The sequence below is a fragment of the Haliotis asinina genome, chromosome 7 (genome assembly GCF_037392515.1).
Source record: "Haliotis asinina isolate JCU_RB_2024 chromosome 7, JCU_Hal_asi_v2, whole genome shotgun sequence".
Classification (NCBI taxonomy): Eukaryota; Metazoa; Mollusca; class Gastropoda; order Lepetellida; family Haliotidae; genus Haliotis; species Haliotis asinina.
In genome coordinates, this window is record NC_090286.1 from 37,090,566 (window position 1) to 37,106,620 (window position 16,055).

At 38.0% G+C, this 16,055-nt stretch overlaps 1 protein-coding gene across 1 annotated transcript in view; it reads left to right on the forward strand.

Annotated features, from left to right (window-relative positions):
* The window catches only part of LOC137291969 (cubilin-like), a 30,176-nt gene that overhangs the window by 12,529 nt on the left and 1,592 nt on the right, over positions 1-16,055 (forward strand). Inside the window, exons 11-26 of the mRNA XM_067823521.1 lie at positions 184-277; positions 841-962; positions 1,656-1,799; positions 2,445-2,535; positions 3,060-3,190; positions 4,322-4,504; positions 5,120-5,210; positions 5,513-5,640; positions 7,123-7,272; positions 8,531-8,600; positions 9,544-9,674; positions 10,988-11,134; positions 11,443-11,533; positions 12,577-12,701; positions 14,339-14,512; positions 15,000-15,342. Coding sequence (XP_067679622.1) covers positions 184-277; positions 841-962; positions 1,656-1,799; positions 2,445-2,535; positions 3,060-3,190; positions 4,322-4,504; positions 5,120-5,210; positions 5,513-5,640; positions 7,123-7,272; positions 8,531-8,600; positions 9,544-9,674; positions 10,988-11,134; positions 11,443-11,533; positions 12,577-12,701; positions 14,339-14,512; positions 15,000-15,342 — 2,215 coding nt within the window. The remainder of the gene's footprint in view (positions 1-183; positions 278-840; positions 963-1,655; positions 1,800-2,444; positions 2,536-3,059; positions 3,191-4,321; positions 4,505-5,119; positions 5,211-5,512; positions 5,641-7,122; positions 7,273-8,530; positions 8,601-9,543; positions 9,675-10,987; positions 11,135-11,442; positions 11,534-12,576; positions 12,702-14,338; positions 14,513-14,999; positions 15,343-16,055) is intronic.

Consider the following 16,055-nt stretch of genomic DNA (forward strand, 5'->3'; position numbering starts at 1 on the left):
GATTTGATTATTGACAGATTGCCGTCATATAGCTTGAATATTGGCGAGTCTTGTGTAAAACTAAACTCACTCACTCACTCACTATATATCTTGCTGGAATAGTGACATTGTCACATCATGTCCACCAGTGCATACATGTATTATGCTTGATAATATACAGATATTTCTATTTTGCAACTCCAGTCGACAAACCTTCTGGCTCATATGATAAGACATTGGCTGCAACTGAAACAGAGCAGGTTCTCACATCTCCGGGATATCCACGTATTTCTCTCATGTAAGTCAGTTTTAGTGGAGTTCACATTACTGTATCTGCCCTGCCCTGCCCTGCCCTGCCCTGCCCTGCCCTGCCCTGCCCTGCCCTGCCCTGCCCTGCCCTGCCCTGCCCTGCCCTGCCCTGCCCTGCCCTGCCCTGCCCTGCCCTGCCCTGCCTTGCCCTGCCCTGCCCTGCCTTGCCTTGCCTTGCCTTGCCTTGCCTTGCCTTGCCTTGCCTTGCCTTGCCTTGCCTTGCCTTGCCTTGCCTTGCCTTGCCTTGCCTTGCCTTGCCTTGCCTTGCCTTGCCTTGCCTTGCCTAATACTATTCACACCAATTCTGTCATAGTAACAGTAAACACCAATACTTTGACACTTGCTGCATCCCTGGTTTTCACCTGATTATGTTTCTTGGTGTTGTCAGCAACGACACTTGCTGGCTTCTCCAGCAAGTCCATAAAGGACCTGCATCTCTTTGACCTGCTTTGATAATGCTAGAATATTCGTAAAATTGGCATGAAATTAGACTCATTCATTCTCCTTGTTTTCTTTCATCTGTCTGAGCTAAATCTGTTTTCTCCTTTACAGACGACAGACCTGTGCCTTCATTATAAGAGCACCGATTGGTTACCATGTCAGAGTGACCCTGATTGACCTTGACATTGAATTGGCCCGAGTTTGTCGTTATGACAGATTGACAATAACAGATGGTAGGTAATGATATGATAAAACAAAAAAACATAATGATTTTATCTTTTTGCATATATGATGCTCTTTGCTTGATCCCTTTTGTGTAAAAAACACTTCTGAGAATAACACTGGGGATTATACGTCATAAAAAGTTTTGAAACTGAATACAGCTCTTTCAGTTGTTATTATCTCAATGTTTCACGTATCCTTCTCTTGCATGTATTTGCAAATCATTGCATTCACCTTGTGGAGTCAAAAGCGACTAAATAATTGATATTGCACTCTGAAAATATTGTTGTCATTCTGTAGCCAGCATATATAGTTTTAAAAGCTGAAGATACATCCCATTGGTTGAGAAATATTCATTGCTTTCGATCATGTAAACATGTGAAATTGAAATAAAGTTGTGCAGCAAAATATGCAAAGAACCAGTGCTACTTTAGAAGGTGTGTTCTCTGTGTACAGGATTTTACTGAATCAATCACCTGGCTTGACTAATATTTAGTCTCTGAATATATAATTTTGATTGTAACAAACAAACCTATTTAAATTGAAAAGGAGCTCAGGGCCAACCGGAGACTCAGAAACCTTGGGAAATCTAGATTTGAGTTACTTAGAGCTTTAGCACTGGAGGGAGGGCTAGGCTGTAGAGAAAATAATGTGCTTCAGGGACTGTGAGGGACTGACTATCACCTGTCCTGTCTGGTTTCAAGGTACTTCAACTCTTGATGAGTTATGGTGTGGTAGAAGGGCTGGGGAGGTTGTGAACAGTCAGAAAAACTACCTCACAGTCACCTACACTACAGATGACTCCAATAATGGACAGGGTTTTTCCCTCAAGTACTCTGCTGTCAGAGGTAGGTTATCCCTGGGAGCACAGACTTTTGTTTGCTCTTAATGCCAGCAACCTTTCATTTCTATCATTGTGATATGTAAATAATCAAGTCTGGTTCACAAAATCAAGTGATTGACATAATTCACAGCTGGGATACAATGATATGCATAAAAAAGAGTTTATCCAGAATCCATCTGACTTTCTTTTACCTGAGTGAAATATCAGTAAAGCTTAGTGCACTTACTTTTGATGTTATTTATTATATGTCAGTCACCAGTACGAAGGCCTCAGGCCCATATACAGTGCAAAATCTATACAGAAAATATTACATAAAGGTGAAATACCATCCCTTATCAAAAAGATGATTTAAAAGTGTATTATGAGATAACAAGTCAGAGATAGTGATATTTTAAAAATATGATACCATTAAAATTCAGTAACTAGTTGGGTCAGTGACTGAAATTTACTGGCCAGACTGGATTTTTACTAGCCACAGACTAGCAGGCCAGCAGCTATTTTGCACACTGGTCAAAAGTTAGTATAACTCAAAAGTTTTGTTTGAAAATATGACACATTCCAAACAGAGGAAAATCCTTACATTTTGTACCTAAAAACTCAGTCATGGTTTAAGTGTAACTGAACACTCTGGCACCTTTCACATGTACAGGTTCAACAAGCAGAGTGCAGACAATGACAATGCCCACAAGAAACACTCCTCTCTACCTCACTTCACCTGGATTTGAAAAACGATTCCCTCGGTATGTGCTTTATGATTTTACAAAGTTAGGCTGAACCCTAATTTTTCAAGAATATTAAAAAAAAGGATTAATTTTCCATGTTCCAAAAATTAAATACTAATGTTTTTATTGGCCAAAAATGTAGACGGAAATTGTCTTTAGATTGTTTACTGCCCCATATGCACTTCATGAAGTGCCAAAAGTTAAATCAGAAAGTAAAACATATTACTTTGACTGGTTATTTTTTTTTTGGCCTGCGTTTACCTTTTCTAAGGACAAAAATTTGTAAAACAAGATATAAAATCGATCTGGTATTAAGCGAAAACAGATTATGTGTCCATTTTATCTAATTAAAAGTGAAATGTGTAATGTTTCCATTTACAAGAGAAAATCAAAGTAATTTGTAAAAGATGTAGCAATGTGCAAAGAGTGAAACCCAGCCCTTAAACCAGCCATTGAGCACTTTAACCACGGTGCCCCAGACTATGTCTTGTATACACATGATGCTGATTTTATTGTAAGTGATTTTTGATTCGTTTTTGCAGTGGAATCACCTACAGCTACATCTTTACTGCCGATCCTCAACAACAAATACGACTGCGTGTTACTGAGTCATATCTTCGTTACAACACTGCCAACGGACGTTGTCTCAGCAAAAGAGTCAGGCTGTATGATGGTAAACTCAACAAAGCATTACAATACATGTACAGGGTCTAGATTTTCGAAGCTCTCTTAGCGCTAAGGTAGTCATAAGTTAATGTAAATGTATGGCACTTATGACTTCAAAAATCTGGGTCCTGGTGCTACAGATTATTAAGACAGCCAAGTATAGTTAAGAGATAAACATGCTGGGTTGAAAATTAGATGTATATGTTGAAATTATAATAGTTGTAAATTTGATTAAAATTTGAAGTCGTAGCATGAGGTTTTAAATAAACAATTCAGAGCTAAAATAATTTAGTTAATTTGCATCACAGTATGTTTTTCTCAATATATCATAACCACATCCTTGAGTTTTTTTTTAAAAAAAATACTGTGTTAGAAAATCACATTATATATACCTCTGAAGTGTGACTAACCAGTCACAACCCAGTATTTACAAGAGTCATGGTAGAATTAGCATTGTCCAAAGATGACAGGAGAAATCTAAAATGTATAGAAGATACAGTTACGTCTCGTTAATACAACACAGAAAAACAGGTGGATGTTGGACAAAACAAATGAGAATAAGTTACGTTTATGCAATTTGTTACCAACAAAAGCGTTGGCAAATGCCTATTGTCAGATAAATGGAGGTCGGATTAACGAGACTTGCCTGTATTCAGATCTCTGACATGCTTCATGCGTATGATGAGAATATGTTCACTGAATGGAATGAATATGTTTTTTCACCACTTTGGGCAACATTGCCGTCGGCAGGGATCTCTGGAAGTGGTTGTCAAACGCTGTACCATTTTGGAATAGAACCTTGTCTTTGGTGTGATAGGTCAAAACACTTTGAAGTAGACAATGCCACATGCTTCATGTGTTTGTGGGTTTGACTTCAGAATTCACCGTGATTCAGTTTCGCAGTTTGTTGCCACCAGAGAGAGAGTGGTAAACATCAGAGACTGCCAATTAAGGCTCCACTACCCACTGCCCACCACCCACCAGCCATAACAATAAGCTGACAGTTTGTTGTATAATGGAAACACTGTTAAAATCGAAACCCAACTCACTCACTTACTCTGAACCATATCACATCATGCACGTTTTTAGTTTTATGATAAACTGTTTGGGTTTCAAACACAGTATTTTGTCTTTGTAGGCCCATCTTCAGAGAGTTCCGAGCTTAAGTCTATAAACACCGGGGAATATGGCTGGTGTGCCTTGGACCTCCCAGTGTTCATCAGCAACAGCAACTACATGACCATGGTGTATGAAACAGCGTACGTCTCATACCATGGCAGGATTGGCTTTGTGCTGATGTATGAGCAAGGGATCTTCAGTGGTATGTTTAATCAGAATCTAAATATACACAACAAAAACAGAAGGGATCAAGAGAATTTTGAGATATATTTAAGAAATTATATGCTCTGTTGTCACTACAAAAAAATTTCCCTCCAATGTTTTGTTCAGCATTGTCTTCATTGTATGTAAATTAAGCTGTCGTGCTTATTATGACAGTGTGAACCTATACTCAAATATTGTTATTAATTTAAGGCACACAAGCGTGAAATATTTTCTGTTGGCCATTTCCCTGGAAGATGCTATGGCATGACCAAATAATTTTTCTTTTGTTTGTTGTTTAGCACCACACTCAGTATATTCCAGCTGTGTTCCTGGAAATAATTGAGTCTAGACCAGACAATCCAGTGATCAATAGCATGAGCATTGTTCTATGCAGTTTGGAAATGTTGACGTGTCCACCAAGTCAGTGTGCCTGACCTCCAAATTGATTAGTTGCCTCTTACAAGCATGATGATGATGATGATGATGATGAAAATCAATTCTAACTCACTGTGTCAGTGATTGCAGCCACAGTCCTTTTTCCATATAAGTATTGCAGGACTTTGAATGTGCGTTTGCTTAATACTTTGATTCTGAAAGACCTTATGTTCAATAGATATCTATCCACATACATGTGGCGGAATGTATTTTGCTACGTCAGAAGAAACAGCAATCACCTCACCGAACTACCCTGGAAACTATGGCAGGCAAGTAACAGACAGGCACCAATTGGGACTTGACAATCCCAGTTTCTGTGATGTCTTTGAATATGGACAATGACAGGACCTGAGTCTGTAAACGCCAGAGTTTCCACAATAATTGAAATGGTGAAAATATTATGTCATTCCCTCAACACACAAAACTTACCAAATTCATCCACTCATATGAATAATGTGTAATTCTTAGTCACATGATCTCTGTTCACAAAACCTCAATGATCCATTTTCATCCCTTTTGGCCTTATGCATCAAAGGTGTTGACTTTGTATTTATGTTTGACATACTTGCAGCAAAATGTTCTGCAAGTGGACTATATGGGCATCGTCTAACACAACCCAGATCCGTCTTGGTGGCAATTTCTCCCTGGTTGTTGGCACCAGTGGTAACTGTGATGGAGACTATCTGAATGTGTACGATGGTGCGTCCAAACCACCTGCATATTCTCCATGGATACATTACAATGTATAATATTTTCACTGGTCACAAGGGGGGCATGGATTGATGTGAACTCAAGGGGCGAGGGAGCATCAACAAACATCGAGGGTACATCTACTCATGGTCCCTGAGGGACCAGAGAGCAACACCTCAAAGTTAATTTTGAATTGTTTGAAGCAGAGACCATATATATGGTCTCTGTTTGAAGCATGGATACAAAACTTTCTGTTGCCATCAATAGATTCTGCAGACAAGAAAAACATATTTAGTGCTATCTCCCTTTCATCGTTTTGCATTCGCAAAATATCAGTAATTTCTGTCCATAATAATAATAATAATAATAATAATAATAATTGATAGCATTTATATAGCGCTAATCTCCGAAAGGACTCTTTGCGCATTTCTCTCACAAAAATTGGATGGAAAAGTACACATCAAGGGAAAGCCTGTTTGAATAAGAACGTTTTTAAACCAGTCTTGAATGAACTTAGAGAAGGGGAATTGCAGAGTGCATTCCAGACTGAGGGCGTATACGTACTGTATTGAATCATGTGTGATTCAATGCTATTCAAGATAAAGAGTTACTACCATGAAGTACCAAATGAGTACAACATTCCCAGCGGAGTACTTAGAAATGTTATGTTGCTTTTAAGTGGGGTGCATCTAAAATAATAGAAGAGTGCTCAGCCAATGAGAAAACGACATATTTGTGTGAGTTAAGATAATGTAATATGTAATGGCAATAATAACTTAGAACTAAATCTAAAGTTCACATTTGTGTGCTGATCAACCTTAACAAACTTATGGTAGAATCATAAAATGATGTGGTGTTCCCTTCCTGGGCTTTCACTGAGACATTAAGTCACAGGATAACATTTACCTAACTACTGATTAAGATTGCTGGCAGAAAGAGGACTTCTGTTGAATATCTAGACTTTATATCTGTTTGATAACACAATAATCACACAAGAATCTTGGCTAATTTACATCATATTCTTATGATTATACCATAAGTAATCACATCATGTCGAGGGAAATATGGGGTTTTGTTAATCCCGAGTAAAATTGTATTCCCTGAGCCGGAACCGAGGGGAATCCAACCTTACGAGGGACCGATGAAACCCTGTATTTCCTGAGACACAATGTGAGAACAAGTTTATCTAGCCAAATGTTTTTACTAAGTCAAAAGAAAACAATACTCATCAAATAAACTTGCTTTTATTCATGTGAGATGCCACATGCTGATCAACTGACCTCATCACAGTGCACGTTACTGAAAGCTTGGTGATGCACGCTTTTCTCAATCAAAGCTCCACATTATTACATGAGGCTGGATAAGTAATGTTGACAAATGTTCCATTTTAGGAAACGTTGAGGGCTCTTGTAGCCAGGCTGCTAGGTAGGATCAAGATAGTGTTTCATCATTAAATGAAAATATTACCTGATGTAAACATGACATTTTTAGGTGCTGAGGAAAAGTCAAAGCTTTTAAGCAAGTTGTGTGGGACAGACTCTGATACTCTCCAGTCAACGGGAAACCTGCTTACTGTTGTCATGAAAACCGATGAACGTTCTACAGGAAAAGGATTTCGTTTCTTGTTTTACGAAACTACAGGTACAGCCAGAAGTCAAATTTGACATGGTGCTTGATTGGGATAGTCATTTGTGGGAAAAAGTAGTGAAAAAGGTTTTACTTAGTCAATATGTTATGCAATGTTCATGGAGGATTTCATCATGTCATACAAAGTAGACATTTAATTTGATATACAATTTAAAGTAACTTTTTTTTCTAAAAATGCAAATACTTGATTTTCCTTAACTTCTTTTGAGTAGTATATACTCCTCTTATAGATATGATGCAATGTCAAAATGCTTCCAGACTTAATTGTAACACAGAGCACAATTGTTTTCCATACATGATGAAATGGAATCACTTGTTAAATTTTGGATTAAACTGTCTTGAATATTTTGTTCCTGATGTATGCATTCTAAGATTTTGGGGGCTAAAACTCACTAGACTTAAGTCCCCACTGTCAGGGTGGAAAACACACAAATCCAGTGATGAGGTGCTCAACTCTAAGAGTGTAGGTTTGACTCTTGCATACGACTGAAATCCCCCAAAGTGTTAAGATCTGTACATCACTGTGAAAGTGTAATCCCCAATATAATACATGTTACATGATGAAACAGATTTAAAAATTGCATTCTGAGGTTAGGCCAGACCAATTTTATTTCTTGTTTTATGGATTTATGCCCTCAGAAAACCTAAATGCATGAGGGCAAACACACACACACACACACACACACACCCAACACACACAAAAAATAAAATCACCTATCAAAGTAAGATTTCTTCAAAATGCTTAAAGTATTTTACTTTTGGCAATTTATGATGTGTATATTGGACCAAAAAACAATCTAATGAACATTTTTGTTGTAAGTTTACATTTTTGGCCATTAAAAGCATTAGGATTTTATGTTTTGAGCGAGGAAAATTAACGTTTGTTTTTTTTTCTTGTTCTTGAAAAAATATTACTGATGAATCCGTAAAACAAGAAATAAACTTGGTAAAGCCTCATTATATGTTCAGCATTTCAGTTCAGTGAATTTATTCACGAAACACATTCAAAACCTCAACTTTTCATGGGTTACACTTGTACATGTTGTTGTATCAGACTATAGATATATTCAACTGTTTTTCAGTCATTCTATCAGTGTTTAAAACATACTATTTTCATCTCTGAAACAATTACTTTGGATCAAAAGGTACCTCATAACTTCATATCATCAATTTTACCATCTCTAATGATGCTTCACGTTGTTGTAATTCAGGCTTTGGGTCACTGAGACTTTGTTATACAATACTGTTTCAGATATCCTTTGGTGTGGTTCAACCTTGACAGCATCACTGAAGAAGTCTTACCTCACGAAAAAGGTTACTCCGTAAGTGTTTATGCAGGCTGGCTATAATGGTTACCTTTGGGTATTTAGTTAGCAATGGATGTGAATGAACTGATCATAGCTTTGACAAGTTTACCCTAAAACTCAGCAGGGAGGTAACTTTGGCTCAGTTTGTGAATGTTCCAATAAAAATCATGTAATGAATCTGATATCTGATTCGTTGCCATGACAGAAGTATTTTGGCAAGAGTGGAAAGTGGTTATTGACTCCCTTACCTCAGGAGGCTGTGTGGGCGGGGGTTCGATTCCCCACATAAGTACAATATGTGAAGCCCTTTTCTTGTGTCCCCACCATATTGCTAATATTGCTAAAGCCCAACTCACTTACTCAAATGGTTGATTGTGTGTCATTGTATGAGATACATTACAATATCAATCACCTGTTTGTCTGGTCCAGATTCAGCCATTATCTCATTGTGAGAAATGCAGATTGTAGCTAAATATCAGAAACAAAACCATTCTTTGGCAGCTCCTACTGCTTAGAAGTTCAGTGTTCATAATAGGTGCAGACATGAAATTATAAGTACAAATCTTTTGTGCGTGAAATTTTTGTTACAATCCAGAATCATTTAAAAAATATGTTGTTTTTTCATATGTTGCTGTTTGAAGGTACTTTTAAAATTAAGCACATCAGAATAGACCATCCACCCAATATAATTTTGCGTGTTTTGTTTATTTTTTGTGTGAAAAACACAGATTCTTGGGTTAAAGCTAACACTAAAGTTTGACTGAGATGTTTGACTTGAACCGGTAAAGAACTATTCATGGACTGTATATTATGTGAAATCCACACATACAGGGTCATCTAAGAGATCACCTCAATTATTGCTGAAAGGCACATGACACAAAACTCAATCACTTTAGCATGTCTTGCATGAATCCGCTTCTTATGTATATAGTAAATATTCCTGATTTTTCTCTTCCAGGAACACATCATGTAAATGGGTGTTTACAAAAGAAACAAACGATACCTACATCCAACTTTATGTGGTAGATTTTGAACTCGGGAGATGGAACGGCAACACGTGTGGCACAGATTATGTTGAAATATTTGATGGTAATTAAGTATAAATTAAAATCTTACATTTCACCTGCCCTTTAAAATGTAAAATGTTGTTGTCATGATCTGCTTCACCCTCTCTATCCAGATGTTAATAAGTGGTAACAGATTAGCTGACTGCACTTGGTTTTGCTTCATTAATCCTGCAGTGTGTGATCCCCATACCGCGTGAGCGTCACTGATAAGTGCTGATCTTCAACAGTAAGGGTCAGTGGTAACTGAGAAGTGAGGTGACGCTTCTGAGTTGAACATGTTGTTAGCTTGTTTTTTTTTAAATCAGTTAATAGGCCTTGCACACTTTGTCATCACCAATTGCAACTCCATGGAAATGTATACATTCTTGTCTCCGTATGTCAAAGGGAAGTAACTGTACTGCACTACTGTACACAATGTTTTTTTTTGGTAGTCCGTACTTTTCACTGTCCAAATGTTTTTGATAAAAAATGGAGGAGTTCGGATTAATGCTGTCTGACTGTACCAGCATAATTATTTTATTTGTATTTAATGATCAAGAGATTTACACTTGGGAACATATTTTACTGACCTATTGATTTAAACAGCTTCAGTAACATTTTGCATTGTGCATGTTTATGATTGAGGCACAGGTGACTCAGTCTGCCTTTTGCTGTGCAGAGTTGTGTCTCTTGACACCCTGTGTTTGTGGAATTGAATTCTGTTTCATCATGTTTCTTGGTTTGTCAGAACCAGATCTGTGCCCCTTGCTTTCACCACCAAAGCGGTGACCATTTAGGATCTGTATCCTGTCAGGCTTGCTTTTCTCACTGTGGTACTGTTAATAGGTGCTTAAATCCCAACTCGCTCACTCACTCTCATCAAATATGCTAAGCTCACTCACTCACTCACCCACCCACAGACTCACTCACTCACTCACTCACTCACTCACTCACTCACTCACTCACTCACTTATCTGCATAAATGCCTTTTACAAAACAATTCATACTATTCAACCTCAGGTCCAGTGTTACAGCTGATTGAAAATGTATATTGTATGCATTAAGTTCAGTTTCATGAGGTTACACAACCTGCGTTGAACACTTTGTACAGAAACACAGCTGTAGCTTGAATTCTATTTATGCCAGTGGATTGCATGAGCTGAGCGAATTTATGCAAATTTGGATTTTCAAACAAATATTGATTGATATATGTATTTCGTAGAAGATGATTCTTGGAACAACACAGGAGAACATGATATTCATCTTTGATGAATTTTGCATTATTATTTGCACATTTCACATAATCTTTGACAGTGGGGTGCAGTATGGTATGTGTGGTGTTGTTTGTTACTTCAGGTAACTCTGAAGACAGCAAGCGTATTGCTGTACTCTGTGGGTACAAGTCAGCAGCATTGTATGTTGGAACTGGTAGTCACATGATGGTGAAGATGGTGACTGGGGCATCGCCTAGAGGAAAGCTTTTCAAAATAGAATACAGCTCATGTAAGTCTATCTCCGGGCCAACACTTTGTTAGCTGTTGTGATGCTATATGGTGGCATTCTGTAAATAATTGAGTCTGGACAAGACAATCCAGTGATCAACAGTATGAGCATCAACCCCCATTAGTTGCTTCTTATACTCGTTAATGTAGACAATATGTCATATTAATAACATACATTTCCTATCTCTCTGGGGTTCCTTTTCAGTTTATGTTTACTTGTTTCTATCAAAATTGGATATATTCAGTATCTTGTATGTGTACCAGTACAATTACTCTCTTGATATTGTATCTCTGCTACCATAATTTTAGCATCCGAAGAAAGATGTACCCCAAAAGATCGCATGGCGGAGGAACAACCTTCATACCTGCTCTCACCCTCATACCCCAATCGGTATCCACCGTAAGTATTCCAGATAAATGTTGGATTAGAACAAAATAGGAACATGCACATTTTTTTGTGATAACTTTGTTATTCATCTGTTAAAGATAAACTTTATAATAAATCTACATTGTTATTACCCAACTATTTGAACTCAGTCACATGACTGAGTATACAATCTTGAACTAAGAAGCATAAATCATGATTAACACCGTACAAAAATAATACTTTCTACTACCAAGGTATCGGGTAGGAAAAAATGCATGTTTGGCAAAGATTGGGGACGAATTTTTTCCATTTTCTGTAGTTGTAAAACGTGATTCAACAATGCCAAAAGGTGAAATGGTGTATATTGCTATAGCTTAATTTATAAATATTTTGAAATTCATCCTGTCATTGATGTATGCACCCTGTAATGTGAGGCACTAAAACATGTGAGTTGTGTTTACATTTGCGAGTGGGTGGGGCTCACGCTTCGTGAAAACATGGTGTTATGGAGACAAACTTCCTTCTTTTAGATACTAATTTCACTCTGCATCACTGAGGCAAGTGTCGTGTGAATGTCACAGCTAGAAGTATTAGAAATCAATCAGTTCCATAGTAAACTTACCTCGTTCGCCATCTTGAATCTCTCCCAGTGAGCGACGCCATTAGATGGCCAATACCAGGGCCTGAATATTAATGAGTGGCCCGGGAACCAAGATGGTGATCCCTTTGATCATTAGAAACCAAACCATTCACTCACTTCATAAATCTGGTATTACATGGGACATTGTTTAGTATTCTCTATGTATCTAACGTGTGTGTGTATGTGTGCAAGTGATGGGAAACATGTGAAAAATACACAAAATGGCAAATGTCTTAACCAAAAAATCCTCTTATGACAAGTAGACACTGCTAGCCCACAGTTCTTTGGACTTTGGAACTTGTGTTTATCAGGATATAGACTAAGTGCAAATAAATACACTTCATCAACTCATGTTGAATCTGTGAGATCAGAAACCAGTTTCAGAATATTGTGTTTGGAACGTTTGCAAGTTAATTCCTTGGTTTACATTCCACAGGAGTCTTCACTGCACATGGCTCATCGACAGTGGCAGTGAGGACCATGCCGTTATGTTCAAGGTCGTTCTAGCAAGTATCATTTCCTCCGAGGATTGCACTGACGACTATCTAGCTGCCTATGATGGTAAGAGTCACATATACACACATGCTGACTATTATAATGCCTGTCTGCCCTTTCGCCTGAACTGGTTTCTATAAATTTTGTTATCTGATTTTAAATTTTAAATTTTGTTACTCCTTTTTTATGAAATTCATGAATATCTGGGTCTATCAGTAGAGAAATAATGAACTGAATTCAGGAAAGGATATGTTTCGATAAACACAAGAGAATCATAGCAGCGCTATGCAAGTGCATTAAACTGGTTTGCGACCTACATACATTGTGTGTCTCGACTTAAAGTATCCTGGTTTATATAGTTGTGGTAATCAGTAAACTGTCATAATGGAAACAGCAAAATCACGTGATATGCTTCTTTTCAATTCGATTGGTTCTTGTTGTATTGTTGTTTCTGTGTCAGTTCTCACCTTGTGTTGTCTTCAGAAATGCCAACCCCAAAGTCTTGCAAAGAGTACTTTCAAGGATCAAAATTAGTAGTTTGACCACAAAATTTGTATAGCTTCTTCGGCTTGACCTTATCAACTGAATACTAATGCATTGTGTGACCGTTTCACAACTGGTTGGGTCTATTATTGTGAAGGGGTGCACCTATGTCAGCCAGTTATCAACATGTGCAAACATCAAGGTTGCCATTTGACATCTCAGTGTTGAGAAATCTTTAGCAATGTCCTAACTTTCTTTGAAAAACAAGCTACAAATGCTTTAATGTTTCTGATGTATGCATGCTTGGCATAAACGCACATGATAACACTCTATGCTCCCCTATTGGATGAAATTTACTCAGCCTGCCATTTGTGCCATTTGACCTCCAGCATCATACATATGTAGAATAGCTCAGGTCAAGCTGAACAAGCTGTATAATGAATACTTAAAATCATTATGGACTCTGAGACAGATAACAGGACTCTAATCAAGAGTGAAGCTTTGATTTCACATACATCTAACAGCAGATTTCCTAATTATTGGCATTATATTTGTTCTGGTCTCTCTTTGGCAGAAATGTATTTAATCGACTATGATATATGTTTTTGTCCATATATCCAAATTTTGATGAATTTTGTTTAAACTTTGTAGTATTTCTAATGCCAGGGATTAAAAAAAATGTTTACAGGCCACAAGTGACTTTATGAAGGTAACTTGTCCTGACTAATTTTCCACTCATCGTGATTTTTATGACATAATCATGATGTTGTCATTATGAAAGAATATACCAACATGGTATTTGGTGTTAGTGTTCACTGGACTATATATTGGGAAGAGATAAATAGCAAAGTAATATGACTCTACTTCATTATCATTGTGAAATTTAGTAGCTACATTTTTAACAAATATGACATCCAAGTTTATTACAGTTTGAAACCGTAAATGGAAATCACCTAGGAGCCAACGGACAAGTTAAAGTACCATTATTCGACTGCCTGAAATGAAAACTGATTTTTGAACCCCTGAGTGCAATTGTATTGAAGTTTTTCGAGGCTAAACTTCATAGCGACTACAGTAAAATCATAGAAGTTGGCATCTCTGTGTCTTGTAGTATATCGGTACAATGTTGTCATGTGCAATGCTTCTGTTGTCTCGCTGATGGCAATAGGTAACTGAGTAAACAGTCAAGGGCTGTAATACAGTGCACATTCTCTTCCCAGGCATGTCTGAGACAACAGGTGTCAAGCTGGGTGAATGGTGTCAGGACATTGACCAATCAGAAACAAAACACTCCACCCAGCGATACCTGACAATTGTCTTTCACACTAATGAGGATCAGTCAGGTGACGGGTTCAGGCTGAGGTACTGGAGAGATGTCAAACCTGATGAACAAGGTACTAATTCAACACATCCTGAAGAATAAAATGCCACAGAATTCAGATGACTCCACTTTCTACATGTTTGTTGGTGGAATAAAAGAACTTGGCAAAATAGAAAATAAAGCATGGGAGATATATATGGGTATCAAAGATGACACATGATAAGGATTTTATCAGCAGCTAGATTTGCAGGTTTCAGAAATGAGAATACATGCAGCAAAGATGATCGGATGTATTCATGTATTTTTCAGTATAACCCATTCTACTTATCCTTGTGTAGTTGGGGCTGAAGGGTAGCCTAGTGGTCAAAGTATTCACTCATCACACCAATGACACGGGTTTGATTCCTCACAATGGTGCAATGTGTGGAGCCCATTGCTGGTGTCCCCCACCATGATATGCTGGAATATTGCTAAAAGTGGCGTAAAACTATACTTATGCACTCTCCTTGTGTTGAAGACAAATGTTTTCCTAATATTTCATTATCACTGGACAGTTTCAGATCAGACTGGACCCTTGGGAAACAATCTAGGAGCTGTTGTTGGTGGCATAGTTGGAGGCCTGATACTGTTGTTGGTCATCATCATCATCGTCATCTGTATCATCAAGAGGTCTTTGTCGAAAGGTTCCGGGGCTTCCCCTGGGGGAGGTCAAGCCACTCCTGCAGTGGTTTATCTGCCAAGTCAGCAAGTTATGTATGAAAGACCACCTGACTACCCTCCTCCTCAGTATGACCCACAACCTGTACACCAAGGGTCAAAGTACAAAGTTCAAGGACATGGATATCCTCAGACTGGACCTGTTCAGGATCATGAAGTTTCACAGTTACTACATGTCAAAGAAACGTGATAAATCTTGTTCTTGAGCTTTAAGGGAAGACCTTTGCAGGAAAATATGTATTCTCTCACGGGGCCTCTGAAAAGGAATGAGTAATCTAGCCAATGCTTGTACATGATTGTGCATGTTCTCAGGACATTTTCAAGATCCTTAAACAGGATCTATTGATGAAGATGAAATATCTCATCCAGGGGCTGTGGAGAGACAGAGGACTGTTCTGTCAGGGCATTTGGAAAAGGATGAATGCTCTCTGACATAATGTTTGCAAAAGGGTGAATGCTCTCTGACATGTTATTTGGAAAAGGGTGAATGCTCTCTGATTTGGAAAAGGGTGAATGCTCTCTGATTTGGAAAAGGGTGAATGCTCTCTGATTTGGAAAAGGGTGAATGCTCTCTGATTTGGAAGAGGGTGAATGCTCATGGTATTTGGAAAAGTTTGAATACTCTCTGACATGATATTTTGAAAAGTTTGAATACTCTCTGACATGATATTTTGAAAAGTTTGAATACTCTCTGACATGATATTTTGAAAAGGGTGAATACTGTCTGATATGGCATCTTGAATAGGATGAATATTCCCAACCAGAGCGTTTTGAGTGTGATGAAAATTCTTATACAGAACCTGCCTGTCCAGAGGGATGTGGAATCCAGACCAGTGCCTGTCCGTGGGGATGAATGTTCCCAGCCATGCCTTTAGAGAAGGATGAATATTCCCAGCCAT